Consider the following 27,896-nt stretch of genomic DNA (forward strand, 5'->3'; position numbering starts at 1 on the left):
ATCCTTTAAATATTGTAATGTTGCATATAAAACTTAGAATTTTTTGAGGATATTGTTTTAATCTTGTGAAAATTTAGTTACGTTCATTGTTTTTACTATGTCGATACATTTTAAGGCTAGGAAAGTTAACTCGGAGTTAACTCACAAATAATTGCAGATCCCTGTTATAGAGACTCGAATATTTTTTTAGTCTCTGCCGCGGACAAAAAGAAAAAGCAAACCAAGCCATTGAGCTTCAAAGTCATCAGAGGTATGTCTTATATTTCATTTTGTTTTTCCCTACTGTGGCTTTACTGTTGCCTTTTTCTGCAGTGGGATGAAGACCTCCTGACTGAGGAAAGGAGAGATGGCATGGGCCTTCCTGGTAAGTTTCCTTTTGATGTTGATTGAAAATTCCCAACTTAGTCCCCAGTCTATTTAAAAAAAAAAAAGACTTAGAAATATTTTTTTTAATTGCTGCTCCAATATTAAATGTTTGACTAAAATAGTATGCTTACCTTAAAAGTCTGCTACGTCACTTTACCTATATAAGAGGGGAAAGTAACAACACACGTTCAGTGCAACCTCACCATGGTGATATAATAAACTATATCAGATTGAGTTAGACAAGATTATGATAATGTTTTAAGCTTTTATTTTATTTTGATGAGTACCTGGATATTCAAATCAGGAGTGAGTTCAATTCCACTCTTTGCAATTCTCAAATTGTTTATTGAGGTAATGCAAAGGATAGATATAACTTCCAATCACATCATTTCAGAAGTCACAGTGGTCCAGTGGCAAAGACAATGGGTCAGAACTTCAGGTGGACTCAAATTCAAATCAGGAATGGGTTCAATTCCTCTTTGCAATTCTCAAATTGTTTATTTAGGTAATGAAAAGGATAAATATAACTTCCAATCATGTATAGGCGGGCCGCCTCGTGGTGTAGTGGGTAAGTCACCTGCCTGCGACGTGGGTGTCGAGGGTTCACGTCCCGGTGTCGCCAGTCAACGACTGTATGATGTCGGCAGTCGGCCGAAGGCCGACTGTCGAACACCACCAGGAACCCCCCCTCCCAACTGTCTTCCGGTCAGCCGAAGGCTGACCGGAAATATTGTTTTGCTGAAAAAAATGACTAAGTCTTTATTTGAATGAAAAAAGGATTACCCATTTACTGAACTACTAGTGTAGTGATTAGTCAAACGAGAGCGGGATTCGAACCCCATTTCCCACGTGTCAGTCACTAACTTGAGGTCTGTCTGACCCATTGTCTTTGCCACTGGACCACAGTGACTTCTGAAATGAGTTGATTGGAAGTTATATTTATCATTTTCATCACCTCAATAAACAATTTGAGATTTGCAAAGAGTGGACTTGAACTCACTCCAGATTTGAACTTGTGTCCAACTTCAATTTCAACCCATTGTTCTTGCCACTGGACCACAGTGTCTTCTGAAATGATGTGATGTGATGTGATTGGAAGTTATATTTATCCTTTTCATTACCTCAATAAACAATTTGAGAATTGCAAAGAGTGGAATCAAACTCACTTCTGATTTGAACTTGAGTACACCTGAAATTCTGACCCATTGTCTTTGCCACTGCACCACAGTAAAGTTGGAAGTTGTATTTATCCTTCTCATTACCTCAATAAACAATTTGAGAATTGCAACGAGTGGAATTGAACTCACTCCTGATTCCCGCCTCATGTTCTGACCCAATGATTTTGCCAGTGGACCACAGCAACAACTAGAAGGTGAAGAATCAGAAGTCAGGTTTTTTCTCAGACTCTCTTAGCCTTACTTGCTATGTAATTTTTTAAAGAAAAAAAAGCCTTACTATACTATGTCGTTTTTTAAGAAAAGAAGCCTTACTATACAATATCGTTTTTTAAGAAAAAAAGGCTTCCTCTACTATGTCGTTTTTCAAGAAAAAAAGCCATGCTATTCTATGTCGTTTTTTAGGAAAAAAAGCCTTACTATACTATGTCGTTTTTTAAAGGAAAAAAGCCATACTATACTATGTCGTTTTTTAGGGGGGAAAGACATACTATACTATGTCGTTTTTTAGGGGGGAAAGCCATACTATACTATGTCGTTTTTTAGGGAAAAAGCCTTCCTCTACTATGTCGTTTTTCAAGAAAAAAAGCCATGCTATACTATGTCGTTTTTTAGGGGGGAAAAGCCATACTATACTATGTCGTTTTTTAAGAAAAAAAGCCTTACTATACTATGTCGTTTTTTAAGAAAAAAAGCCATACTATACTATGTCATTTTTTAAAGGAAAAAAGCCATACTATACTATGTCGTTTTTTAGGGAAAAAGCCTTCCTCTACTATGTCGTTTTTCAAGAAAAAAAGCCACGCTATACTATGTCGTTTTTTTAGGGGAAAAAGCCATACTATACTATGTCGTTTTTTTAGGAAAAAAGCCTTACAATACTATGTCATTTTTTAAGAAAAAAAGCCTTACTATACTATGTCGTCTTTTAAGAAAAACCCTTTACTGTACATGGTCGTTTTTTTAAAATAAAAAAGCCTTACTATACATGGTCATTTTTTAATAAAATGTCCTCCCAACTCAATGTCCATGTTTTGAAGATGACGTCGATCTTTTTAAGCCTTACTTACTTTAAAAAAAGTCTTACTATACATGGTCTTTAAAAAAGCCTTACTATACATGGTCATTTTTTTATTGAAGAAAGCCTTACTTACTATACATGGTCTTTTTTTTAAAGACTCACTATAGATGTTTTGATTTTTAAAGAAAAAAAGTCTTACTATACATGGTCTTTAAAAAAGCCTTACTATACTACATTGTCCTTTTTTTAATTGAAGAAAGCCTTACTATATATACATGGTCTTTTTTTTTTATTGAAGCCTTACTATACATGGTCATTTTTTTAAGAAAAAAAGCCTTACCACACATGGTCTTTTTAAAAGAAAATAAGCCTTACTATACATCAGTGGTTCTTAACCTGGGTTCGATCGAACCCCAGGGGGTTCGGTGAGTCGGTCTCAGGGGTTCGGTGGAGGCCGTGCTGCGGAGGTCAAGACACTTCGACTCATCATGTCTATTCACGATAACATTGCTTGGCCAATTAGTGCTGTGAGGAATTCAGGGTTTTAAAGCTTTGTATTTGTCTGAGTCACCCAAAACCCAAATTCACCCCACGCCCAAAGACTCCATTAACTTCCAACAGCGTTAAAACTTCAAAGTAGGTTAGAGCGGTCTCGGAGGCCCCTGCAAACAACCTCACGGTAATCAACACCGACCGCCTGAATGTGCTCATTACCGTCGCTCATCAGCCGAGCTCGTTTGGACGGCACGCGTTGATAACCAAACAGAGATGGCCGCTCGTCACACGCCGTCCTGATTGCTCGCTGTCGTAGATAAGGCGGATTGCCAATAAGAGACGCACTTGTCCTTGCGCTCACTCCTAATTGCTTCTGTACTTTAGGCCAATTAGAAGCAATAAAAACTCGTACTGGTTGTTTGATGACTTATTTGTCCACACTGCAAAAATGACCTACTGGAAAGTTTTTATTTTCACATCTGATATAGAGTATCATATAAAATAATGTACAATATGATCATAAAAATAAATCTTTCATCCATATATTTTGCAATAAATACCTTTTTTTCCGCCAGCTTATAAAATGCGACCAGGTTGTTAAAAGAGTCTGTTCCTTGTCATGAGTTGGCGTCCAAACGTAGTCTTATTTGTCAAGATGGTTGCTGGGTTGACGTCAGCAGGTGGATGCAGTACAGGTTGAGTAAAACCAGAAGCAGGACCAAGCAGATTAAAGCTTTCTGGACCCACATGCACGTGTTGACGCTCTGCTCCAGACGGCAGTTGGAAGCCATCAAACGAATGAGCTGGTGGCACACAAGCAAAAAAAATCAGTTTTAGAAGAATTTTCGTGCCAGATACAATTGCTATGATGCTTTGTCAACTCATTAAATATATTAGGAGGCAATTATTGTGAATCGAGAGTTTAGCGAGATTGTAGTGCTACAAATTGCTCAATTTTTTTCAACTCTTTGGCTACTATTGACAGCAATAGACTTCCAATCCATTTGACTCCTGCCAGTCAAAATGGACAGGAGGTCTATCATTGTTTTCAAAATCGGTTTCCTACCACAACACTAACTGCACTCCGGGATGGCAGTGAATGAGTTAAAAAAAATGTTTAAAAAATAAATACATAAATATACCAAAACAAAAAGGAAAAAAAACATTTACTATTCTATTAAATCTTTTGTAATTCTTATTTTTTAATAATTTTAAATTAAAACATGAGAATACAGTAAATACCCTCAAACTTTCAATGCATGTTTTTAATTAAAAAGGAGAAAAAAAATATTGCTTTCTGCAGTCCCCAATGAAAGCAAATTTAAAATATCTATTTTGCGTAAAACTGCCACAGAAACATAGCCAAAACAACACTGTACAAGAAGGTTAGACGTGAGAAATCCAGCAGTAAGTTCAGCTACCATCACACTTTGACCTAAAGAGCCCTAAATGTAAAAAAAGGAGAAGAAATGTTTGTCAGTAAAGCTGTCGAGTTAGCTTAACATAGAATGTGAAAAAGCAGAGGATGCCACTTTCATTTTCTAATGAACACATTGACGGTGAAAGACGTCCTTTTCACTTAGAATAACATTCCAAATGAAAATGACATCTCTTGCTGTCAACGGCAGCTAACGAGATAATCATATTCCAAGAAGCAAAAAGTCCAAATTTGAAAAAAAGCAGACACAATGTCCTGCATGTAAGTCAATTTATGATGCCGTCCTCTCTGATATTGATCTGTAAAATCAATGAGGCAAATCTTTAAAAAGGCATTTGGAGGTTAGCAGTCACACTGTCGCTTTTGCTTATCAACATGTTAAGCTAAGGGCAAAAAGAGAAGAATGGAGATTGTAGCTTCTTCCTAAAAAAAAAGGAAGAGAAAGCCTTCATTCAGCTGATGATACTCACTAAATCCTCATCTGGTGCCGAGTAGCCTATCTGCAGAATAGGATGTGAAAATACAAACTGTTACATTGTAATGTGACGGCAGTCATTTCAGTTTAAAAAAAAATTCAGCCTGATCAAATGTGACAGCATCCTTACCGCTGTGTTAATGTCTTTGCTGCTCCCAATATCGCCAGCTTCATTCATTGCCGGCTTGGCACTTTCCAGAACATGGCAGCGCAATCTGCAAGGAAATGCAAGAATAATGTTGAATGAAATTGGCAGGAATTCCTAAAAAAAAAATGACAGAAAGCACCTGTGTTCCATGATTTTAGGTTTTGGTACTTCTTTCCAGAACTGCGCTAGTTCTTGAGATCCTGCATTGTCCATCTCGGCCGCCATCACCAGGAAGCGATCTTGGGGAGACGCTTGAGACACTGGGTTAAAATAAATAAATAATAATAATAAAAAATAAACAAACCTGTGTTATTTACTCTCATTAAAAAATAATCAATGATCAAATTCAAGCGATTTTATAGTCAATGAATCTTATAAAGATAATGTTGAAAAATTGCCTTTTAGGAGCTTCAAAATAGTCAATACTCATGTATTCACGTATTTTTAATAAGAAAAAAATATGGTGAAAACTAAAAATATGAAGGTTTTTTTTCATTTTTACTTTACATTTTGTAAAATTCCATTTATTATTCTGCATTCATGCAATAATCCCTCAAATATCGCAGTTAATGTAGACCAAACATGGCTGCGATCATCAAAAAATTATAAACTAGGGTCACCCCTATTATAACTAGAGTGGAAAAAGCAGAAAAAATCGCAAATAAGTGAATTAGCGATAAATGATGTCGCAATAATCGAGGGAAGACTGTAGTAGTGTCCCGTTGGGCGAGTGGTTAACACGTCCGCCTCGCAGTTACGGTATGGAAAATGAATCAATGAATATTTTTATTAGCTCGAGTTGAGAATGAGTTAAAGCACCTCCATGCAGTGACACCACAATATCGATAGAGGCGCCAGGTTCACAAGTGCTGCTGCTAGGCTTCACTCTATATTTCTCGGGCGCCGTGGTCCGAACCTGGAATAGAAAGGCTATTAGAACCAGAACCTATTTGTGATCAGCAGATAAAACAAAAGGAGATGACATGTCATGCTCACCTTAAACGCTAATGGGTTTTTGGTCACATTGCACAGGATAATGAGGCTTTTCTTCTCTGTATCTCCACAACCAAAACTGAGCTCTTCTGCTGGGCTGCAACGGACAAAAAAATGCATTATACAAGAACGAAAAAAAACAGTGGAACGCCTGGTGGCTGTTTGGACTCATTTATGAGTTCAATCTGGGTTGTGGTGCCATATGACAAAGAAAACCTCATTTCAGCAACACTATTATTACCAACATACTCATCAAATTTCAGTATCAGCAAAACAACACACGGCCATGTACATTTTAGCCTCAGGAGACACAATATTTACAATATGAAAGCGCTTCAATCAGCAATAATTATACATTCCTTCTATTATAAGTCTGGCAGGACAGGAAAAAAAATCAACAACCTTGTATTGTTAAAACGGTTTTGCCAAATAAAAAATGTATTGGACATCTATACTGAAACAATCATTCAAATGTTAATAGGTGATTTTTAATTTCACTGAAAATTTGACTTACAATGATTTCCTCCCTCTACTTTTTAACAGACAATAAGAGCAAGCTCGAAGAAAGTTTAAATACGTTTAAATGTATATCACGTCTTAATTCAAATCTTTTTCTTTCCCCCTATTTGTGCGGTCATCCCCTGAATAATCTCGTCAAAGAACCGATTGAATAACTGGTTGTTAGATTTACTTTTTTGACAAAAACAAGTATACACAAAAATTCTAATTACTGTATTTTCCGCACAATAAGGCGCACCTTCAATGAATGGCGTTAAATGGCCTTCTAAAATTTGTTTCATATTTAAGGTGCACTGAATTATAAAACACAGTAGTAGTAATAGTAGGGGTGGTGGTAGTAGTAGTAGTAGTAAGGGAATGTTTTATACATCCACTCGATGGAGCTATATTAGTAGTAATAGGAGTTGTGGAATACATCAACTAGATCACGTGTCAAAGTGGCGGCCCGGGGGCCAAATCTGGCCCGCCGCATCATTTTGTGAGGCCCGGGAAAGTAAATCATGAGTGCCGACTTTCTGTTTTAGGATCAAATTAAAATAAAGAGTATCGATGTATATTAAATTTCCTGATTTTCCCCCTTTTAAATCAATAATAGTAATTTTTTGATCATTTTTTTCTGTGTTTTTAGTTAAAAAATCATTTTGTAAAATCTAAAAATATATAAAAAGCTAAAATAAACATTGTTTTAGATCTATAAAAAAACTGAATATTCAGGGCTTTTAATCCAGTTCTTTTAATCCATTTATTAAAAAAATCTAAATATTATATCTAAAATGGTCCTGACACCCCTGAACTAGATGGAACTGTGTTAAAGGGAATTTCATACAATGATTATTCAATATTGATCCATATATAAGACGCATCCGATTATAAAGCGCACTGCAGGCTTTTGAGCAAATTAAAGTCTTTTAGCTGCGTCGTAACTTGCAGAAAATACAGACATGTTTTTCAATCATTCAAAATAGAAATCCCAGCTAATTTTATAAAATTAGTTTAACAGCGAAGCCTAAATAAGGTTGATTTTTACCCTTCACGCTCAACTGAAAAGTGAGCTCTGCCTTTCATCGTTACCTTTGCCCTTATATAAACAACTATTTGCTGTTTTAAATTGAACTCATTTCAGTGACAGTCAAGAATGTTGTCCATGCAGTTTCAGTCAACCAAATAGGAACCAAATTGTTGGGCGTGGAAATGAAAGGATTTACAGATGATACTATATTCATTTTTGTTGTTTTAGCAATAGTGAGTTGACTCATTAACTGCCACTGACAGCCATACAAATCCAATCCATTTTGACTGGGAGGGCCCTTCCAGTAAAAAGGATTCAGAAAGTCTTTAAAGGCTTGTAAACGCCCTAAACAGGAATTGCACACAATTACCCATTGGAAGCAGGAAGGAGCTCATTTGGGAAAAAACTGACAAAACACCCCCATTGTCATTATCTTACAAACAATGCTATAAAGCACAGCCCTCTGCAGAGAGGAAGAAAAAAAAAATCTAATAATCAGTCTCTTGTCAAGACAACTCTAATCGAAGAGAAATTGCAGTGTATTTTCTCCTTTTTCATATCTGCGTGTTATTTGCCCAGAGTAGCCGAAGTGAATCTCCAAGTTAAGCAATCAAAGTATCCCCGCCTTTCTCTCCCCGGGGAAGCCCCCGGCCTTGAATTAAAAAGTAACGCGGCTCAGAAACATTGCGGTGCTGTTGCGATGCGTTTATTGGCGTGATTTGTAGCCTTGAGCTGTCATAGTCCTCATTTCAAAGCAGCTACGCGATGGGAAACAAGACCTTGACGGCCCCACCTGACAAATATGCGCATTTGAAATATTTATACTATGTGTCGAACACCAGTATTGCCCAGTTAAAGCAATTAAAGTTAGAAAGGGAGGGATTCAGTCAATTGAAAATAGCGTTTCTCGTACGTTACAAGCACGTAAATGATTGTTGTGATGAATGATCAACACCCTGAAAATGATAAATTTTATAATAACTTTTGTTTTAAACCTGATCATTCTCTTTTTAAGCTGGCAGCATTAGAGAATATTAAATGGAAATAAACTGCAGTGCAGTTTAATTTCAATTTGAAGGAAATATTTAATTTATTCACGGCCAATATTTGCAAACGTGGTTCCCAAACTACAAACATACACAATCCGTAAAAAATAAAATAAGAAAAGTATAATACAGAAATTCACTCAGCAATAAAAATTATAACTATTGTTCATAAATTATTGTCTTTTTTTGGAATTATGTAACATTCAACTCATTTACTCATTGGTTGCCAATGACCGGGATAAGACGTCCAATCATGTGGCTCTCATCATCCTTCTGCTGTGAATTTAACTTTTAGCGGACATCCAATCCATTTAAGGTAGGAGGTAGCAACGAATTAGCATTTTTTCATTAGGTCACCAATTCAAATGGATTAGATGCCAATGGCCGTCAATGGGACCAAAGCGTTTAAAAAAATGTCCTATGAAGAGATGATGAAGGTACCATTCATTTTCCCTGGCCTTAATTTTCTGCACGCTTGCCCCTAGGAGGCAGTGTGGCACATTGTAGAGAAGCATAGCGATGACTGTTACATAGAGAAGTAGAAGATTTGCTATTACAGTAATACCTTGACATACGAGCAATTTCAGATACGAGTCAAATTTCAAGCAAATATTTACCTTGAGATACGAGACAAATTTTGATATACAAGCATACAGCTTACGCGAGAGGCTGCTTATCAGAACATCATCTCGCCGCAACTCCCTCGTGTAAATGTCTCTACAAGTACCAGGCGGAGCATTGCATTTTTTCTGTGTGCCCCCCCCCACCCCCTGTTAGTCAGTGCAGAATGGTGTACGCGTGGCGGAGCTTGCTCGCTAATACGAGAGGAGTATACTACTTTCCGTTAGCAAGTGGTCGTGTGTTATCCTATTGTGAGGAAATTTGTGTGCATCATTCTCGGAATATTTTGAAGGGAAGACAAAAGCAAACAACCCTCGATAGGTTCCTTTTAGCTGCAGCTGAAAGTCAAGGTGGAGGCAGGGCAAATAGAGAAGAAAGGTATAAAAATTCAAAACAAAATTAGAATTAAGTTTAGCGTAAGGTTAGATTAAATTTATCTTGGAGTGTTTCAAGGTTAGGGTTAGTAGTCCAAGTTCATTTAAATTTGTTTATGTTATGTTACGAGCGTGTTGCCGTGCAAAAAGTCTCCCCTCCGCGAAATCCGCCTAATTTTAGTACTATTAAACATCATAACCACTAGTTATTTGTTACTCTGTTAATAGATGGCGAATTAGTTTTCCATTCCAACATCCTGTTTTTTGGCGTTTTGTTCAGAGGGGGAACAAATTCATTAGTTTTTAGTTCATTTCTATGGGAAACAATGATTTGAGATACGAGTAAATCGACATGCGAGCTCAGTTGCATTAAGTTCGTATCTCAAGGCACCACTGTGTACTACAAAGAGCATATGCCTGCGGAATTTGTTCTGTAGTTTGTCTAGGAGTGCTCCTGTGGCGTTGCATGTTAACATTCATCCTTTTGCGAGCTAAATATCGTGACACGTCGCTAATTTTCTTTAGCGCATGATTTTCGTCTTATACTGTCTAGTAGCATTAAGTTTTGGGATCAACAAATGCTAAACATGCGTTGTATTTTAATCCACAGGAGTGTCCTTTTTCCTCATGTATGTTTAATTTCACATTTGATCTTAACTAATGGGTAAGATGTGGCTTGAAAAGCATCAACACTGGACTTTTTTGAAAGACTGTTCGCCGAAGTATCGTCAGACTGCACTTCAGGCTCGATATTAGGTAAGCATGAGAATTTTTACAAGCATAAATCATCCACAATGGTTTAGTTTAAAGACCAAAGTCAAGTAGCAACAGGCAAACACTTGTGGTGGATTTGATTGAGTGTTAGGGTTTCGGAGGGAGGATCAATGGCCGGGCCCTGCCTCTCGTTGATTTCTGTTAATAATTAACCAAGACGACTCCCTTCTACTCAATGAACAATTGATTGGTAGCACTCTTAATTCCTGCCCCCACATGCAGCCAGATCAATTGAGGTAGAGAGTTAAAAACACATCAATAAAATCTCAGCGAGGATATGCAAAAAGAACGACTTCGTCAATAAGGACAACTATTTTTGAAAATGCTGCCTGTGGCTTTTTTTTTAAAGTTGCAGAAAATCTAGATGCTTATTAGCAAGAGGGCAAGAAAGTTGTTTTTGTAGAAACATCTCATAGGGTTTTTTAGTGGACATCCGTATGATGACTAAATATAGTACCTGATGTCCAACAGAGTGCCTTTGAATGTGGTAACGGGCTTCCTTGCTCCTTTAATTCGGTGGTCTCCCTTGTCGTTGTCTTCTGTCTTTACGTCTTCGTGGAAATTCACCTGCAAACAAAAAGTACGCTCAATAACCAGAAACACGCAAAGCAACATGAACTTTGTAGTATTTTTCAACCTTTGGTCACGACATGCGGTCACCTCTGAAAAGATTGAGGGTAATAATAAGTTTGTGCCTTTTCAGAAACCTCGCTTGAAGGCCCGACCCTTGTTCTCATTTGTATGACGCATAGACCAACGAAGCGCGTGTTCAATGAAGAATGCAGAACTAAGATGAACCTCAAACTTGTGACTGGAAATAGAAATGACCCCAAAAAGTGAATGACCCGCAAAATCTTGACCTGATTTGCTCCAAAGGACACCGCAAGATCATGATGGGATGTGGTTTTTGAGGACGTTGGTAAAATTTGAAAAAAAATAGGGGGGTAATCGTTGGGTTGGTTGTTTTTTTTGGTGACGTGATTCGAATGGGGAAGTAAAGGTGAGAGGACATTGCATGTGATGGGAAAAGTGAATGACTCACAGGGGAAGTGCGTGTTATTGGCCAAGCAGGCCAATTTGAAATGGCCGATTACGGAATGAAGAATGAAGACATGGCTCAGCTGCTAAGAAACATCTCGATTTATTGACAATCATCATTTTAAAGTGCAAACTTTACATAAGAAGTAAAAAAAAAAATCAAGTAAAAGGTTCCTGTATTAGTAAGTAAAAATGACAAATTGGAATCAAAATACATTAGTATTTTGATTAGTTGAATCACTGTTTGAAATATATTTGTAAAATCCACAAAAATATTGATTGCAGAACATTACAAATGACAATAAATCTAAATCATAAAAACAAAACAACAAATTGATGTCGATTGCTTGAAATGCTTCATTGTGTTGAAATGCTAAAAAAGACTTCTAAGTACATTTTATGAGAGTCAAGGCAGCAACCACAGCATGGTTAGAGCTCATCATAGTGTTGGGGAGGAGAAACAGAGGACGTTTTGTTTTTACGCTTTGCCTCGGAGGTTTGTGGGATTGATTTAGTGCTCCACACTTTTCACTTGGTCTACTGTTTGACAACAGTAACTTTTTATGGGACATTTGTGAGTGAAAATATTATGCAATGTTTGATTGGAGAGATTTTTGCCAGTGATGTAAGTGCCTTCCAGTGTTTGTGAGGAAAAAAAATACCAGGCCCCAGTCCTGTAGCCTCCTCCATGAAAAAAAGTCAGAAATGATGACATTTTGTTGAAATTTTGGACTGCTGAAATTTAAAGGGTCAAATAGAAAAGTCAGAAATGTTGACATTTTGTTGAAATTTTGGACTGCTGAAATATAATGGGTCAAATAGAAAAAAAGGGTATCCGAGACGGAGTCAAAGGGGCTCATTTGAGCACACCTGCCGTGGCACCCCGCAGAAATCTTGCCGTGTGTGGGTGCAGTGATCGGACGCTGCATCACCACCTCCAGCCCTTGTTTCAAAAGAGAGAGAGAGGCAATTAGCTTCCGAGTATCCTTGGGATCCCATGCCAACTTGTCTCGGGGAAGAATGGAAGATAGGTGAGATGTCCTTTAGCTTTGGTAGTACACTGTCACAGATAGGACTACATAGTCCAATTTGATCAGGGTTTACCGGATTGGGAGAATCCAATGAGGAACTTAACTCAACCGTTTCATCACAAGAAGAATTCAGTCCCGATCCATCTGGAATTGCTTGATTGCATTTAAAGTTGAGCTTTTAGGATGTCTCCATTGGTCAAAATGTAGGTCTTGACTTTAGTCTGTCTCTGAACAGCAAGTATAGCCTCTCGAGCCAGTCTTCTCTCAATGCCTTAAGATCTTAGCTTTAACAGGTCTACTATTAGTTCCTTAAGTTCTTAGTTTTTACAGTTTCAAAACCTTATTTTTTAACTTAGTTTTAGCCTTTCAAAGTGTTAGTATTAACCTTGTCACAATGCTTTACTACAGTGTCCTTGTGAACTTAATCTATCAAAAGCTTGGTCTTGATTTGCCACAGGTGTCAAAGTGGCGGCCCGGGGGCCAAATGTGGCCCGCCGCATCATTTTGTGTGGCCCAGGAAAGTAAATCATGAGTGCCGACTTTCTGTTTTAGGATCAAATTAAAATGTAGAGTATAGATGTATATTAAATTTGCTGATTTCCCCCCTTTTAAATCAATAATTGTAATTTTTTAACCATTTTTTTCTGTGTTTTAGTTAGAAAATCATTTTGTAAAATCTAAAAATATATAAAAAAGATAATAGATCAATATTCAGAGCTTTTAATACAGTTCTTTTAATCTATTTATAAAAAAAAATCTAAATATTATATCTAAAATGGTCCGACCCACGTGAAATCAAGTTGACATTGAAGCGGCCCGCGAACCAACCCGACTCTGACACCCCTGCTCTAGGTTCTTTTAAAGTCTAATCTTAAAGTCTCTTCAACTCTTGTGCAAGCCCTCAAAACCTTGACTTGGGTCTCAGCAGCTCAGTTCACCCATAACATTTGAAAACTGGAAGAACTGATGAATTGATGGGATTAAGGCTTTAGCCAAAGTACCTTCACACATTAATAACATACTCATTTGATATGTGGGTTAAAGTGTAGTCTTTTAGAATGCACTGATCGCAAAGCACCCACATTTTTCTGTTGAAAACCAAAAGCAAACAACATTTTTACAGCACAAAAACAAACCAAATGTACTGTATCAGAAAACGAGGCTAATGACTACTGATGATTTGCATGCCTTTTTTCTTGGTGATCTGAGTCTGAAGCACATGGTCAACGGGGTATTAATGAACAATGTTTTCCTTGTTTATCTGGCAATTTCAACTTTTGATATTAGCTGATATTAGCAGGGGCTACGGTGTCAATATCCTCCCAAGTTATGTTGGTAACCAGCTGAAATAGTACTTGCAGGCTCTTACAAATATAGGTCAAGCCTTTGTTGACGTGGACCTTGATACCAATTTGCATTAAATAACCCCACGGCAAACACAACATCAAACGGCAGTCTATTAAGATCAACTTTCTGGTGGGCATCGATTACATGCTGCCTTATTTTTCCACTCGGTGAGCTTCAAAAGACGCTAAATAGATTGTGAGAGTGGAAGATGGACCTTTATGTGTAGTTAGAGTAAAAAGCAAGGAGCCAGTTGGAGTGCAATCTGCATCAATGGCCGAATATACATCCAGGTCAGAGCGAGATAAGTTGACCGACGATTAATATTTAAGCTAAGGATGGAGGTGAAATAGCAAGAGAAGCGTTGACACGCATGAAATCAAAAGAAACTAGAAATTGGATGGCTTAAATCTAAATATTTGAGCGATTAGAGACTTATTCCATGTTCTGGAAGAGAATTTATGAGTGTAATGGTAGATAAAACTTCAGAAGATTGTACCTTTTTGGGCTTGATGGCAACCTCTGAATTGAAGCTGGAATCGAGGCCTTCTTTGCTCTCTAGCTCGCTCTCTTTACTCTCAATCTCGTCCTCGCTGACGATGGGTCCATTGTCCCCAATGGGGGTTTGGAAATCGTCGTCCGGGAGAGGAGGGTAGCTGTACTTAAATGGGTCCTGCAATGGAAATCCGTTTGAATTATGATGAAAACCTTGACAAAAATTGCGTATTCTGTCCTCAACTAGTGGGTGTTCGAACGACAACGTACCAATCCGCCCATGTGAGGCGGAATGTATTGTGGGTCGATGTACGATTGGAGTTCCGATCGGGATGCAAACTTCAGTTTACTGATGGCCTGCGGACCCAACCACGTCTTCACAATTTTCCAAGCGGCTACACGAGAGCAGGGGGAAAAACAAAATCAGTTTATGGTTGGGAATACCGACGTTTGAATGTCACAGAAGGCGGAAGCGGACTTGCTCTCACCGTTCATGATCCAAGGCATCTCCACAATAATCATCTTAGCTGAAATAACACAGGGAATTTAATTTTAGGTCACGACAAGGAAAACAGATGAATAAAAAAATATATCTGAACGAGGATTTTACTTACAGAGCAGTTTTGGATAATATATTTTGAAGCAATTTACGACATACTTCACAAAGTCCATGTCCTGAAACATTAAGACGTTAATCATCAATCCATTTATTAAACATGTATGCACACTAGTATTATAGATCTAAGGAGCTCTAATATAAAAAACAAAAAACAAAAACACATTCCATATGGAAGCTAAAATAACTTTTTGACTTTAGTGACCTTTGAACTCATAATCCTCAAATTAAATTAATTTTAATATGTTTCATATTACACATTAAATCCTGCAAATTTAATCATGTTTAACATAATCTTACAAAAAGTCAGATTTATTTACATGTATCATGACGAATAAATAGATGCTGCAAAAATGTCATTTTAGGCAGACGTTTTTCCTCATCTTCAGACATTGCAAAACCCACACGCACTTTTATCGATAAATTAAGAAAATAATTGGCAGACTAGTCGAATTGGCTGTTCTCCCAAAGGAGCGCCGTGATGGATGTTCACCGAAGCATTTCACATTGACTGCAATCATCATAGCAACAGATTTATCAATAGAAGCGAGCTCCGTGCCCCGACCGGGCGCCGTAATTGGCAGAGTCCTCATTGCTATGCCCACGCCACGCTCCCGGGCCTTAACGAGATCCTGCTGAACGGTGACACGCCAGCTCTCGCCGAGGCCCCGCTTTGCGATCTGATTTTCTAAACTCATTTTGTATGCGCGCTACATTTTTTTCTTTTGCTCTTTCTATGCATCTGTCTCCTTTAGGCCCTTAAAGCCTGCGTTTGTGGAGCGCCACATGAGATCACGTCTGTGGATTTAAAAAAAACCTTGAGTTGACCAACGGGATTTAAAGGTTATTTTAATCTCAAAAGCGTAAAAACCACTGAAGGGCGAACGTCACTGTGAGCCCACAAGAGAAAAATATGAGACTAAAAATATAATGGTGTGGACAAAATCTTTATCATCAAAGAATCGTGTTTAATTCTTCATAGGGGACTCATTTAATTTATTAGTTGCCATTAACCGAGCTTAACGTCCAATCCATTTTGTCTAGGAGTGACATCCCATTTAAAATGCCAATCCATTTTCTACTATGGAAATTACCTTAATGGCATTAAAGAATGAGCAAGAAAGATCAAACTAATAATTACAAAAATTCCATTTAATTAAAAGGCTCACTGTTTAATCTTTTAATTGAAAAAAAGCATTTTTTATAAATGTTGTTTTTATTAATGGTATTTCTTTTAACTATTAACTTGAATGTTATTGAAATTCATAACGAATGTGTTCGCTTTTTAAAAAAAATATTGTTTTGATTAAAATGTTGATTTATTATTTTCTTTATTCATGAAATACTAAAAATATTTATTAATATAAATTTACATTTATGTTATTAAAAGTGGCATCCACAAACAGACATTATGTTTTGGGTCATTTAGGGCAAAGTTGTACATCAGATGTTTAGAATCAAAAATGTCAGTTTTTTCCCTAATCATGCATTTACCCAAAATAGTCACTTGCCTTGTAAAGGCTTAAGCTGGTTTTCATTTTCCTGATGCATAATATGGGGAAAAAGTTAAATAAGGATATTTTTGGGAAGTCCCTACCAGAAACTTTATTAAAGCCTGGACTATTTTAGCCAATCATGATTAATGATGTCATTAAAACCCATTGTCACATGCACTTGTGCTCAAGTTTTATCAATATGTATGTGAGTGGATAGAAATAACATCACAAAACCGTCTTAAGCGGTGTGTTTTTTGTGTTTGGGCATTATTTTCTCCATTTTCAGAAGTCCAAGAAACTTGTATTCCGCATATTTAATAATTTGAGCAACATACCGGTCAACCTCTGCCGATAACTGCCCTTATAAATGATTATGGTTCCCCTTACAAACCCCCAAAAAACCTTACAAACACCGTACGACTCGTACGGTGTTTGTAAGGTTTTTTGGGGGTTTGTAAGGGGAACCATAATCATTTATAAGGGCAGTTATCGGCAGAGGTTGACAGGTATGGCAACTGTATTTAACTTGTAGGTCATTGATTCTATCTGTTGCTTTAAACAAAACCAATGATACATTGAACTTACAATATTGGCAAGGCCTGACTCTGACATGTCAAACACGACAGTCAACGGCATTCCAGGTTCTTTCTTGACATTGCGTTCCAGCCAGAAAGCCACATATTTCTTCTTGTCAATGATTGTTTTTGCATCCTTTACATGCAGCTTAACCTTAAACCAGACTGGGTAGAAAAAAAGAGGAGGAGTCACCACGTTATTCTCACTGCATTGGCATGTAATGGGATCATTTTTTTGCTGTCCTAGCGAAAGTGCGTAAGAAAACGGGTCAAGTGTCACACATACAGAGCTTGTTGCCTTCTTTGTCGTAGCCATGAAGGAAGACCGCCCCTGTTTCAAACATCCACCTGGGAATGGAGAACTCGGAGAGATCTGAAGGGGAAAAACAAGTCAGTTTGACAACAGCTCCACAAATGGATGGTGTTAGGAAAGCAACATATTTTAAGGGGTCGGTAACAAACATCAAGCTGCAAAGAAAAGAAGTGAAACTCGTCGGACAAGCTGTCGTCCTTCTGATCACAAAGAGCTAGTGTCGGATTCCATGAGAAAAAGAACCCTGGTTTAACGATGACAAAAGGAGGGCTAAAAATCCAACCGTGGTGAAACTCTAATCACATTCCCAAGTGTCTGGTAAATTTTCTGGATAAAACTGTCCCTTGGAGCAATCAGACCCCTCAGGATGTCTAAACAGCAGGTATTGTTTTCATAGGCAACCTATTGGTGACATTAAACACACAATGAGAGTCTTGTGTGTATTGGCTCAAACCCGAGAAGCAGCGAGAAAGGCACTGACTGATTTGACAATAACTGATTGAGCCAATGCCACAGTTCCTTTCACTTGTTGAAGTCAGCTGCCGCACTGACGAATTAAGCAAAAACCACTGTGGCAAGGGATTTATGCAGATGTCAAGCATTTTAACGATGTTAATGTGCTGTTATAATCTTGAAAATTGTCAGTGAGGCCATTGAGGATTGAGGAAAAAAAGATCTCACCGTTGACGCCATAGTCTTTCCGCCATTGGAAACTCTCGTCAATCATTTTCAAGGCGTCGTCCACCACGTAGAGTCGCCACATCAGGTAGCCCTCCACCATGGAGTTGTCCTCCAGCAGTTTATCTATGTCTCTTTGGTCATATTTGTCTGATGAATCTGACATTAAAGATATTTTTTAAAGTACAACAACTGTAAGAGTAGTCTGGCAAAAATTGGAAATTAAAAAACATATATCACACTGAATGAGAAGTAAAAATACTGTACCTCTTTGGCTGCCATTGATTAACTGTCCAATCCACTTTGACTGGAAAGGTTGGCAGTGATGATTTACAGAGGAGTTAATTTGTGCGTTAATTTTTTTTCTTATCACGTGATTGGAGAAATGTGAAATGTTTATGTATATTTTGAGAACTTGTTTGTTTAATGTTTTTAGGGTATATATGTATGTATGTGTGTGTGTGTGTGTGTATATATATATATATATATATATTAGAATACATTTGAATGTAACAAAGTGAGGACGTGTTGCCACTATTAGCTGATCTCATTGAAGCTGGACTTTTATCAGTAAATACATGATGATATCATCATGGCTACAGAGGAAGCACTTCATTACAGTATTAATATTTGACCAACTTTCGACGAAACGTTCAACCGGTATTTCCAAATCGGAAATAGTAACTGCCTTACCTTTGAGGAACTCCTCTTTGAACCTCTCTCTCGTCTGTTCAATTTTCTCTTTAATGTCCTGCACCATAAAAATTTAATCAAGTTTAGACACTCGTGTCAAACCAAAACGAAAAGTACGTAGCATTCTGACAATCTAAAGTTGGAATACCTGGTCTCCTTGGTGTTCAAGATCAGCCATGTTGAACTGACAGCGGCGCGATTCCTTCCTTTCTGATAGTTCTCGTTAGCTCGCTCGCTAACTAGCTGGCGGTACTTTGGGTGAATCACTGTAAAGTTGGGAAACTGACGCCCTTACGAAGCCATTTTGGCTCACCTCATTGGCCACTCCTCTTCGTTTTGTTGTTTTATGACAGACAAAGGGAAGGGGGAGTGTGCATTCGTGTTCGACATGACACGGAAATGTATAAGAAAGAAACTATACAAAAAGGTGTCAAATCGATTCATTAAATCACGCGTATAAACGTCATATCACGGAAGCTAAAGTGGATAGCATGAGCCCGTGAACGCACCGCTGTTTACAAAGTTAAACTCCCACAATGCACTTTACCGGACGTGAAATTCCATGGTTGGCGCGCGCTTTCGAGCAAAACAATCCCGATTCAAAATGTGCCTGTGAAATGCGATTAAAAATGTTAAAAGCTGTATGACATGATGAAAGTAACGATGGCGTAAAAAGCAAAACTCTTTTAAGAGCATCATGACGGGCGTCACGTCAACATCGGACCAGCTTTCGTTCTGCGGTAAGATCGTCACATTTAATCACGTGATTAGTGAAAACAAAGCCAGCGATCTGAAGTTCTGTGGATTTTCCTTTCAACCGGAACGTGAGGTGTTCATAAAAGTATCACAAGGCTCTGCTGTCATCCTCCACAAAAGCGCCGCCCGCGTGGACGCTTTTATTACATCGAAAAGCGTCTTTTGTGATCAAAGTAAGACCACTACACCGTGTGTCCTAGTGACAAAAAGGAACAAAAAATCGGACTTTTTTCTGTATAAACTTTTCATTCTGAGTGACTCAAACCAGCTGGAGCCCTGCATTGAGTTCTCCCTCCCCCACCACCCGAATGGGGGCGTTTCCATCCTCCAGGGTCCAACACTGCTGTGGACAGATGCTGATGCTGTGTTTCATGCATCAAATAGGTCAGGGGGGTTTAAACGAGTGCCCCTCCAGTTATTCCACTGTCTTATTGGTGAGCTCCCACTGGTTAAGAGACAAGTGTTCCTACTGGGACAGCAACAGTGCTCAAGTAAACAAACTGTGGCCTACTTGCTCGGGAGTGGTCACACTGTGGACGGCTCTCTCATTTTACCTTACCCTTATATTTGCATCACAAAGTGCATCAATGTGCTGTCGGCCCACCAAGAGGGTGACGTTTTGCGGTGCACGGTGGTTGCAGCCACGGCCAATCAGCAACTTGTTTACGTGGAGAATGGCGTCGTGGAAGACACCTGCACGCTCCCTTTTGAGAGTCCGCAAGAGATACAAGTGGTCGACACGGGAAGAAATGGAGTCATCTTTGTCGTAGCTTTTGAACAAGGCAACGTGTGCGCTGTGTGGAAGGATACGTTTGAAGTATGTCAAAGGCGATTTTCCTAACTGGACATTTAATAGGCACATCCTGCAAAACTTAGGTCTCAGTAGTTACGCATGGTTTGTCTGAATTTTATTTTACAGATTGCCACCCAGTGGTCAAAAGTCAGTTCTGTTCACGTGGATGACTATGTCAGATGCGGTACGGAACAGATACTGTTGCTTTTCAACCATGGCGCTGCATCGGGGGAGCAGCTGGATCATTTCGTCATCACTGACCTCTGCGGAATCTCCTATTCTGTAAGGAAAGCCTTTACCCCATTGTCTGTTTAATGCCACTAAAACGTGATAATTCAATGCCTTACCGCAAAGGTGTCAGACTCGGGTTGGTTCGTGGGCCGCATTAACGTCAACTCGATTTCATGTGGGCCGGACCATTTTAGATATAATATTTAGATTTTTTTTATAAATGGATTAAAAGCCCTGAATATTCAGTTTTTCTAGATCTAAAACAATGTTTATTTTAGCTTTTTTTATATATAATTAGATTTTACAAAATGATTTTTGAACTAAAAACACAGAAAAAATGGATTAAAAAATTACAATTATTGATTTAAAAGGTGGAAAATCAGGAAATGTAATATACATCTATACTCTTCATTTTAATTTGATCCTAAAACAGAAAGTCGGCACTTATGATTTACTTTCCCGGGCCACACAAAATGATGCGGTGGGCCAGATTTGGCCCCCGAGCCACCACTTTTGACACATGTGCCTTACCGTAAATAAGAATAATAGGACCACCACACGGCGACCCAGCGGCTGAATGGTTAGCACGTCGGCCTCTCAGTTCTGGGGTCCTGGGTTCAAATCCAGGTCAGTCCATCTTTGTGGAGTTTGCAAGGTCTGTGTGGGTTTTCTCCGGGTACTCCGGGTTCTTCCCACATTCCAAAAACATGCATGGTAGGCTGCTTGGACAATCTAAATTGCCCCTTGGTATGAGTGTGAGTGTGAATGGTTGTTTGTCTCCTCGTGCCCTGCGATTGGCTGGCCACCAGTTCTGGGTGTCCCCTGCCTCGTGCCCGGAGGCAGCTGGGATAGGCTCCAGCACCCCCTGTGACCTTAGTGAGGATAAGGCGGTTCAGAAAATGAATGAAAGGACCAAGATACTTGAGAATTTTAAAAATCAAATGTGTAAAAAGGCATAAAACTTCTAATGAATGTTAAAACGTTTCAACTTTAGCATGGAGAGCACCGCAGTGCTGCGGCAAAAATGGCTCCTCCACCAGGGAACCACCTCACATTGAAAGCTTTGGAGTCCAGACTGCAGGTGATCCATAAAAACACTGAAGTTGCATCACCACAATCACATTTTCGCAATACTTTACCGTGCCTTTTAACTTCCTCTGTCATCTCTCTCTCTCTCAGAGTGGACTAAGCGCACTGCAGGAGCTCCAAGCCGAAGTGAGCGTGAAAGACAAAGTTGTGCGGCAGTCAGTGCGAGCGCTCATTGACGTGGTTCAACATCGAGAACCAAATATCACAACGCCGGAGCAGGTATGACAGCATCTTGTAGATACGTACATGCTGTAAATGGCAAAAAATCTTGAGTCATTTTTGGTCACCCCCTCTTTGTGCTGTTGGATAAATTAATAACTACACAACACAACAAAGGAAAAATTCTAATGGGATATATAACTATAAAACCATTTTTAGTAAAATTAATGTGCGTTTTGGTGCTTTAAACGCATCTCATGGAGGTGAAAAAGCACCGCAAAAATTGATGAAAAACCCATTGCATTATTTTGTAAAATATTTTGCAGTAACAAAACAAATTATTTCATAAAAAATATTAAGGTTAAAGTTAAGCCCCGCCTTCCTCCCCCGTATCATTACATCTGGTTTGACACTTGTCACTCATCTTGATAAATTGACACGTAGCCAAAAGCTGCAGCCAAATACCCCAAAACAGACAAAAAATGAAAAGATTCCCAACCTTTTTGGCTGCCATTGACGGCAACAAACGTCTAATCCATGTGTCAAAGTGGCGGCCCGGGGGCCAAATCTGGCCCGCCGCATCATTTTGTGTGGCCCGGGAAAGTAAATCATGAGTGCCGACTTTCTGTTTTAGGATCAAATTAAAATGAAGAGTATAGATGTATATTAAATTTCCTGATTTTCCCCCTTTTAAATCAATAATTAATTTTTTAATCATTTCTTTCTGTTTTTAGTTCAAAAATCATTTTGTAAAATCTAAAAATATATTTAAAAAAGCTAAAATAAACATTGTTTTAGATCTATAGAAAACTGAATATTCAGGGCTTTTTAATTCTTAGTTCTTTTAATCTATTTATATAAAAAAAATCTAAATATTATATCTAAAATGGTCCGGCCCACGTGAAATCAAGTTGACGTTAAAGCGGCCCGCGGACCAACCTGAGTCTGACACCCCTGGTCTAATCTATTTGAACCCCAGGGCTTGCAGCCAATGAACATTACTTCATTGGGTGCCGCCACGTTTGGCTCAAAAGTATTGGGCCTTTACTGTTGACAAAACTAATTTAAATTTTAAAAAAGGATATAAAGAGTCATATAATTGGATGTCTCTAATCGTCAATGGCATTGAAAAAGTTGTCTTTTTTTGACATTCAGACTTCTGTCAGGGCTGTCGCACATTTGTCATCTCTTATTATCCTCTTACCATCTAGGAGGGACTCGTCGCTCTTTGGGAGAGTGATGACGAGTCAAAGGATGAGGCCGCCGATGACGAGACCCGAGTCTTGCCAGCGGTGCACTGCGGACCTCACGTTGACAAGCTGTGGCATCGCGTCTGGGCCGGACAAATGGTCGTGGGAGTGATCCTTTCTGCCGACAGCTCGGTGTAATTTCATTTCATTGTTGAATGCTGACAGCGAGGTGTTCATTTCAAGGTTTTCCCCAAATAATTTGCAGAGGCTGGTGATAGAGAAGTCCATTAGTGGCCCACCAGCCATTTTGGGGGGGTGTTTAGGTTTAATCATTAATTTTCCTTACCGCTTGTCCTCATAAAGGTCGCGGGGGTGCTGGAGCCTATCCCAGCGGACTAGTGAATCAGTGGCCAGCCAATCGCAGGGCACAAGGAGACAAACAACCATCACCGCTCACACTCATACCTAAAAACAATTTGGATTTTTCAACTAGCCTACCATGCATGGTTTTAGGATATGGGAGGAAACCGGAGTACCCAGAGAAAACCCACACAGGCATGGGGAAAACATGAAAACTGCATAAAGGAATGTTGGAACCCACCAGACGTGATATCTGTCTTAAAAAAGGGCATATTGAAAATACAATGCTAGGATGGGTCCTACAGATGTTGGTTGAAGCTACAATTTTAAGTTTAAATAAAAAAGGCAGAGTGAAAATCATAGCAAAAACAACTGCCTACAACTCAGATTTAGTCGAAGTGTAATTTACAATTGTTGACTCCCTCAGTCTAATGTGAATTTGGGCTGGTTGTCATGGCAATCCCCCTGTAATCACTTGACAGTCTCTTTTTGTGGGGGCAATTTGATAACTCCCACCACCTGTTCCGGCACGTGTAGCACAAAACTATTGCCCCAGGACTGTTTGCAATTTCTAATCTATTCTCAACATCTGGAATATTTTTTAAATCACCACAAAACATCTGTGATACTGTCCTTTTGATGTCAGTGGTCTTTACTGATGTGCTATTTTGCTTCCAGACCAGCATTTGGTGCGAGCTTATCCGTGGTGACACAGGCGAGCCATGGCTCGGCGCCTGCAGTCATCCGGACCCAAAGCCGAGCGTCGTGGCTCACCCCATTCGGCCCCTCCGCCTTCCCGGAGCCAGTAGCTAAAAGAAGCAAGAGGCAAGAGGCGGGTGGCCTGAATGATCTCAACACGGCCAGACTCGCCGTGACTGCCGTGACCAGGCTGGTACCTCTGTTGAACTCTGCCTGCGTCAAGTGCAATGTCATGCTCCATTACATCCCAAGACAGGAGAATACAGTCCTCGACAGTCCGCAACCAACTGCCCTGCATTGTGGTATTGTCACTGTGGACGTCCACGCTGACTTTCAAATCCAACTGTTGAACAATCCGGAGATTAAAACAGGTAAATAGCAAGAAAACGTAATTTCCCAAAAGTGCTTTAACACTGAAACTAAGGGAACACAACCTTCTCGTTCTTAAAACTGCTTTACTGGCTGCCATTGATGAAGAGCTGGCATCAAATTAACCAATGTTAACCTGCTGCCGACCTGCCAGTTCAAATGAATTGAACTTCTACTAGTGATAGGCAGCAGAAGGATGATTGGATGTTGCAGGCCCAGCCAAACTATGAACATAGTACGACTTATAGTGCGGAAAATACGCTAAACCAAATTCAGAGTGCAACTTTCGTTCCTTTATTCACTACTAGCCACTCCCATTAAAATCCTAATATGTTCGTAATGTCTTATTTTTTCATTTTTCGGTACCTAGATGAGACCCAGGAGGACTTGCTGTGTCTGTTGTCAGTGTTGGATCACTGGACTTTCCGCATAGACTCCCCCGATCACAGCTTGGGTGATATTGACAGCTGGCTGCAGAGGAGAGTGGGATGTAAGAGGGTACAAGTAAGCCCTCAGTATCAACTGTTCACTTCCCAAGGACTCTCATCTGTCTCGCTGTTGCGCTGGCATCACATCAGCCCATTCCTAGGGGAACTCCAAGTCCACTCCAGGTGAGAAACATGCATTTAGAGTGGCAAAAGCAGAACACTCAGGCAAGCAAAGAGTTGGTAGACACCTAGGAAATATAAACATACAGACTTTGTAAGAACCCCTATATCACAAGTGTTAAAGTGGCGGCCCGGGGGCCAAATCTGGCCCGCCACATCATTTTGTGTGGCCCAGGAAAGTAAATCATGAGTGCCGACTTTCTGTTTTAGGATCAAATTAAAATGAAGAGTATAGAATGTATATTAAATTTCCTGATTTCCCCCTTTTAAATCAATAATTGTAATTTTTTAAATCATTTTTTTCTGTGTTTTTAGTTCAAAAATCATTTTGCAAAATCTAAAAATATATTTTAAAAAAAGCTAAAATAAACATTGTTTTAGATCTATAAAAAACTGAATACTCAGGGATTTTAATCCAGTTCTTTTAATCCATTTATATTAAAAAAATCTAAATATTATATCTAAAACGGTCCGGCCCACATGAAATCGAGTTGACGATAACGCAGCCCGCGAACCAACCCAAGTCTGACACCCCTGCCCAAATCGTCCTCCCACATAAACTTTACAGTGCTTTCGGTAGGCTGTTAATGGTTCATGCCCACTAGGTTTGATGGGAGAATCATAGATATATTTATTTAATTCTACACAAGAAAAAAGGAGTGTCAACAAAAAAGTGAAAAAATCTGTTGAAATAATTATAATAAATCCCCCAAAAGTTGAAAAAAATGGATTTATCTTGAAACAAAAAAACTAAAATGCTAAACTACGTTGACAGAAATGTTGAAATAAAAAAAATATGTATATGGTTTATCATTTTATTTTACATATCAATCCCAAAAATAAATTTGTGTATGTACTTTTTAATATGCGTGTTTATATACACATACATCTACAAATGTAAGGTTATTTTTTTAAATAAACATGAGTGAAATAATGAAACGGTGTCTCTCAAACAAACCCACGTGTTTGAACAGTGCAGAAATGCTACTTTAGTATACAAGAGCAATACTCACACGTATTCTTTATCCTCTGCAAAAAATGGCCCTTGTCCCAGAAAGAGCTGCAGAATGAATCATAGGTTGCCACTGACGGTGATAATGTGATAGGCTGTCAGCCATCCCAGTTCAAATGGATTGGACATGTTTCGTCGCTAATGACAGCGATTGAGTCATTCATTTTGTATGTCCTTACAAGCATTATTAGAATGCACAGTTGCTATGCGCTAATCACACATGCAGATGTAGTTTCTAGTCATAAGTGGATCACAAGTGATTAAGTAGGAATTTTCTTGCTTTCAGCAGCCACTTAAAGATGCTCCAGCTTCTGGACACCCTCATAGTTGACCTTCCACCCTCCTGCTCTGTCCAGCCCATCTGCGCAATAAGAGAAAGGTCTTCCGAGATACTCGCTTTAGCTTTGGAGAAAGAAGTCACAACCCTGCGAGAGTTTGCCTCACCTTCATCACGTGAGGAACAGAATAGCAACAAGAGGGTGATGCGACCTGATGATAAACCTGACCCGAGCACGGCCGAGGGGCTTCAAAGAATTCGATTAGCTCGGCAACAGGATGTGGAAAGGAGTCTGCGAGATTTAAACCCGCGGGTGGATGTGAGCAAGTACCGCAAGTTTGTCCAAAAACTGTCTGATGCCCAGCTCGATGGGGATTTAGCCGGTCTCGTGGAGACTCAGATGAAATAATACTATTTTGCTGACAATAAACTTTGAGAATAAAATCGCATTCGGCCTTCAAGAGCAAACTGATGCTGACTCGGTTTCATTCTTTTGAGCCATCCTGTCTCCGCTCGAGCGGATTTCCACTTGATCACCTCCGAGTTGCCATCTTTTCAATCCCCTGCGCTCTGCTCATCTTTATCCTACAGACTTTGGTGTCCTCAAACTATTTGTTGATGCTTTTTAGTTTCACCTCGAAGCGAGAGATGTCGGAGGAGGGAGGTGAAAAGGCGCAAAGAAAAGCTTTTACTGATTCTTTCACCTTACGGTTCACCCGTTTTCTTCCCAAGACACGATAGTCTCACATGTGGGCTGCTGGAAAAAAATGTGCAAGTGCACAATCTGGCTTGACCACCTTTCTATTATCAACTGACCAGAGGGATGTCTATATTTTGTTCACCCGTTTTACAATCAGAAGAGCAGATAAGATTATTTGCCATTTGCAATTGCATCCAAATTTATGTTTAGAACAGGGGTGTCATGCCATTTTTCCACCAGTTTCTCCAATGCTTTATGTCAATTTGTTGAATGGTATCAGGCATGAGTTGCGTGAGTGGTTAGCGCATCGGCCTCCGTGAATGGACGTTTGGTCGCCGGACGTTTGGTCGCCCGGACCCAAACAACCGGCGACCAAACGTCCGGCGACAAAACAAGGTAAAAAAAACACGGTCTACGCATCAATAAAAGCCAACAATGGCCCTGAACAGTTTTACTGAGCGGACGTGTAAGTGTATAAGAGTTTGTATGTACATGAGTTGTCCTCTTAGGAAGGAATGTCAGTCAGGGTCTTAACAAGTTCTCCAACAAAACACAATAAAAGTACGGGAAATTTGGAGCTTTTCTTTAGCCTAATAATTAATAGGGCATTAAGTATGACTAAATAATAATTCACAGTTTGTATTTAGGGAATTTGAGCAACAATTTTAAATGGTAATTATCAATAACCTTCCGGGCGACCAAAAGTCCGAGTACCATCGGCCTCACAGCTCCGGGGTCCTGGGTTCAAGTCCAGGTTGGTCCATCTGTGTGGAGTTTGCATTGTTCTCCATGGGCCTGCGTGGGTTTCCTCTGGGTACTCCGGTTTCCTCCCACATTCCCAAACCGTGCACGGTAGGATGAAATTGCCCCTAGTTATGTGTTATCGGCTGGCCACCAATTCAGGGTGTCCCCCGTCTCTG

At 39.3% G+C, this 27,896-nt stretch overlaps 2 protein-coding genes across 7 annotated transcripts; one reads left to right on the forward strand and one right to left on the reverse strand.

Annotated features, from left to right (window-relative positions):
* Positions 1-228: 228 nt before the first annotated feature.
* On the reverse strand, positions 229-19,509 carry mospd2 (motile sperm domain containing 2). 5 transcript variants are annotated; one of them, XR_013304612.1, is made up of 19 exons: positions 18,882-19,501; positions 18,734-18,791; positions 18,044-18,199; positions 17,336-17,422; positions 17,060-17,214; positions 14,977-15,037; positions 14,851-14,889; positions 14,633-14,757; positions 14,367-14,540; positions 10,912-11,021; positions 6,115-6,208; positions 5,938-6,034; positions 5,258-5,378; positions 5,101-5,185; positions 4,966-4,995; positions 3,618-3,860; positions 1,674-1,731; positions 498-523; positions 229-413 (listed from the first exon to the last, which is right to left on the reverse strand). XR_013304612.1 is itself a non-coding variant. In XM_077617115.1 (16 exons), the coding sequence occupies exons 1-16, from the start codon at positions 18,909-18,911 to the stop codon at positions 3,708-3,710; spliced, it is 1,575 nt and encodes a 524-aa protein (XP_077473241.1). In that variant the 5' UTR covers positions 18,912-19,500; the 3' UTR covers positions 3,507-3,707. The 5 variants fall into 5 exon arrangements, 3 of the variants coding, with proteins under 3 accessions (XP_077473241.1, XP_077473242.1, XP_077473240.1); XR_013304613.1 differs by lacking the exon at positions 1,674-1,731; XM_077617115.1 differs by lacking the exons at positions 229-413; positions 498-523; positions 1,674-1,731 and having other exon boundaries at positions 3,507-3,860; positions 18,882-19,500.
* Positions 19,030-26,748, forward strand: fancb (FA complementation group B). Of its 2 annotated transcripts, none has more exons than XM_077617111.1 (8): positions 19,030-20,306; positions 20,409-20,564; positions 21,508-21,594; positions 21,693-21,821; positions 22,973-23,145; positions 23,990-24,381; positions 24,750-24,990; positions 26,286-26,748. In XM_077617111.1, the coding sequence occupies exons 1-8, from the start codon at positions 19,431-19,433 to the stop codon at positions 26,683-26,685; spliced, it is 2,454 nt and encodes an 817-aa protein (XP_077473237.1). In that variant the 5' UTR covers positions 19,030-19,430; the 3' UTR covers positions 26,686-26,748. The 2 variants fall into 2 exon arrangements, with proteins under 2 accessions (XP_077473237.1, XP_077473239.1); XM_077617113.1 differs by having other exon boundaries at positions 26,289-26,748.
* The last annotated feature ends 1,148 nt before the right edge of the window (positions 26,749-27,896 follow it).

Source organism: Stigmatopora argus, chromosome 13 (genome assembly GCF_051989625.1).
Source record: "Stigmatopora argus isolate UIUO_Sarg chromosome 13, RoL_Sarg_1.0, whole genome shotgun sequence".
Lineage (NCBI taxonomy): Eukaryota > Metazoa > Chordata > Actinopteri > Syngnathiformes > Syngnathidae > Stigmatopora > Stigmatopora argus.

What these genes read in the sequence shown, in the direction of transcription:
- mospd2 (XM_077617114.1), bottom strand. Translation starts at nt 18,911, where the DNA reads ATGGCTGATCTTGAACACCAAGGAGACCAG. An exon ending in CAAAGAGGAGTTCCTCAAAG is followed by an intron (nt 18,200 to 18,733) that starts GTAAGGCAGTTA and finishes CTTTAATGTCAG; the next exon opens with ATTCATCAGACAAATATGAC. An exon ending in AAAACCCATTAGCGTTTAAG is followed by an intron (nt 6,035 to 6,114) that starts GTGAGCATGACA and finishes TTTCTATTCCAG; the next exon opens with GTTCGGACCACGGCGCCCGA.
- fancb (XM_077617111.1), top strand. Translation starts at nt 19,431, where the DNA reads ATGACGGGCGTCACGTCAACATCGGACCAGCTTTCGTTCTGCGGTAAG. An exon ending in ATATCACAACGCCGGAGCAG is followed by an intron (nt 21,822 to 22,972) that starts GTATGACAGCAT and finishes CTTACCATCTAG; the next exon opens with GAGGGACTCGTCGCTCTTTG. An exon ending in CAATCCGGAGATTAAAACAG is followed by an intron (nt 24,382 to 24,749) that starts GTAAATAGCAAG and finishes TTCGGTACCTAG; the next exon opens with ATGAGACCCAGGAGGACTTG.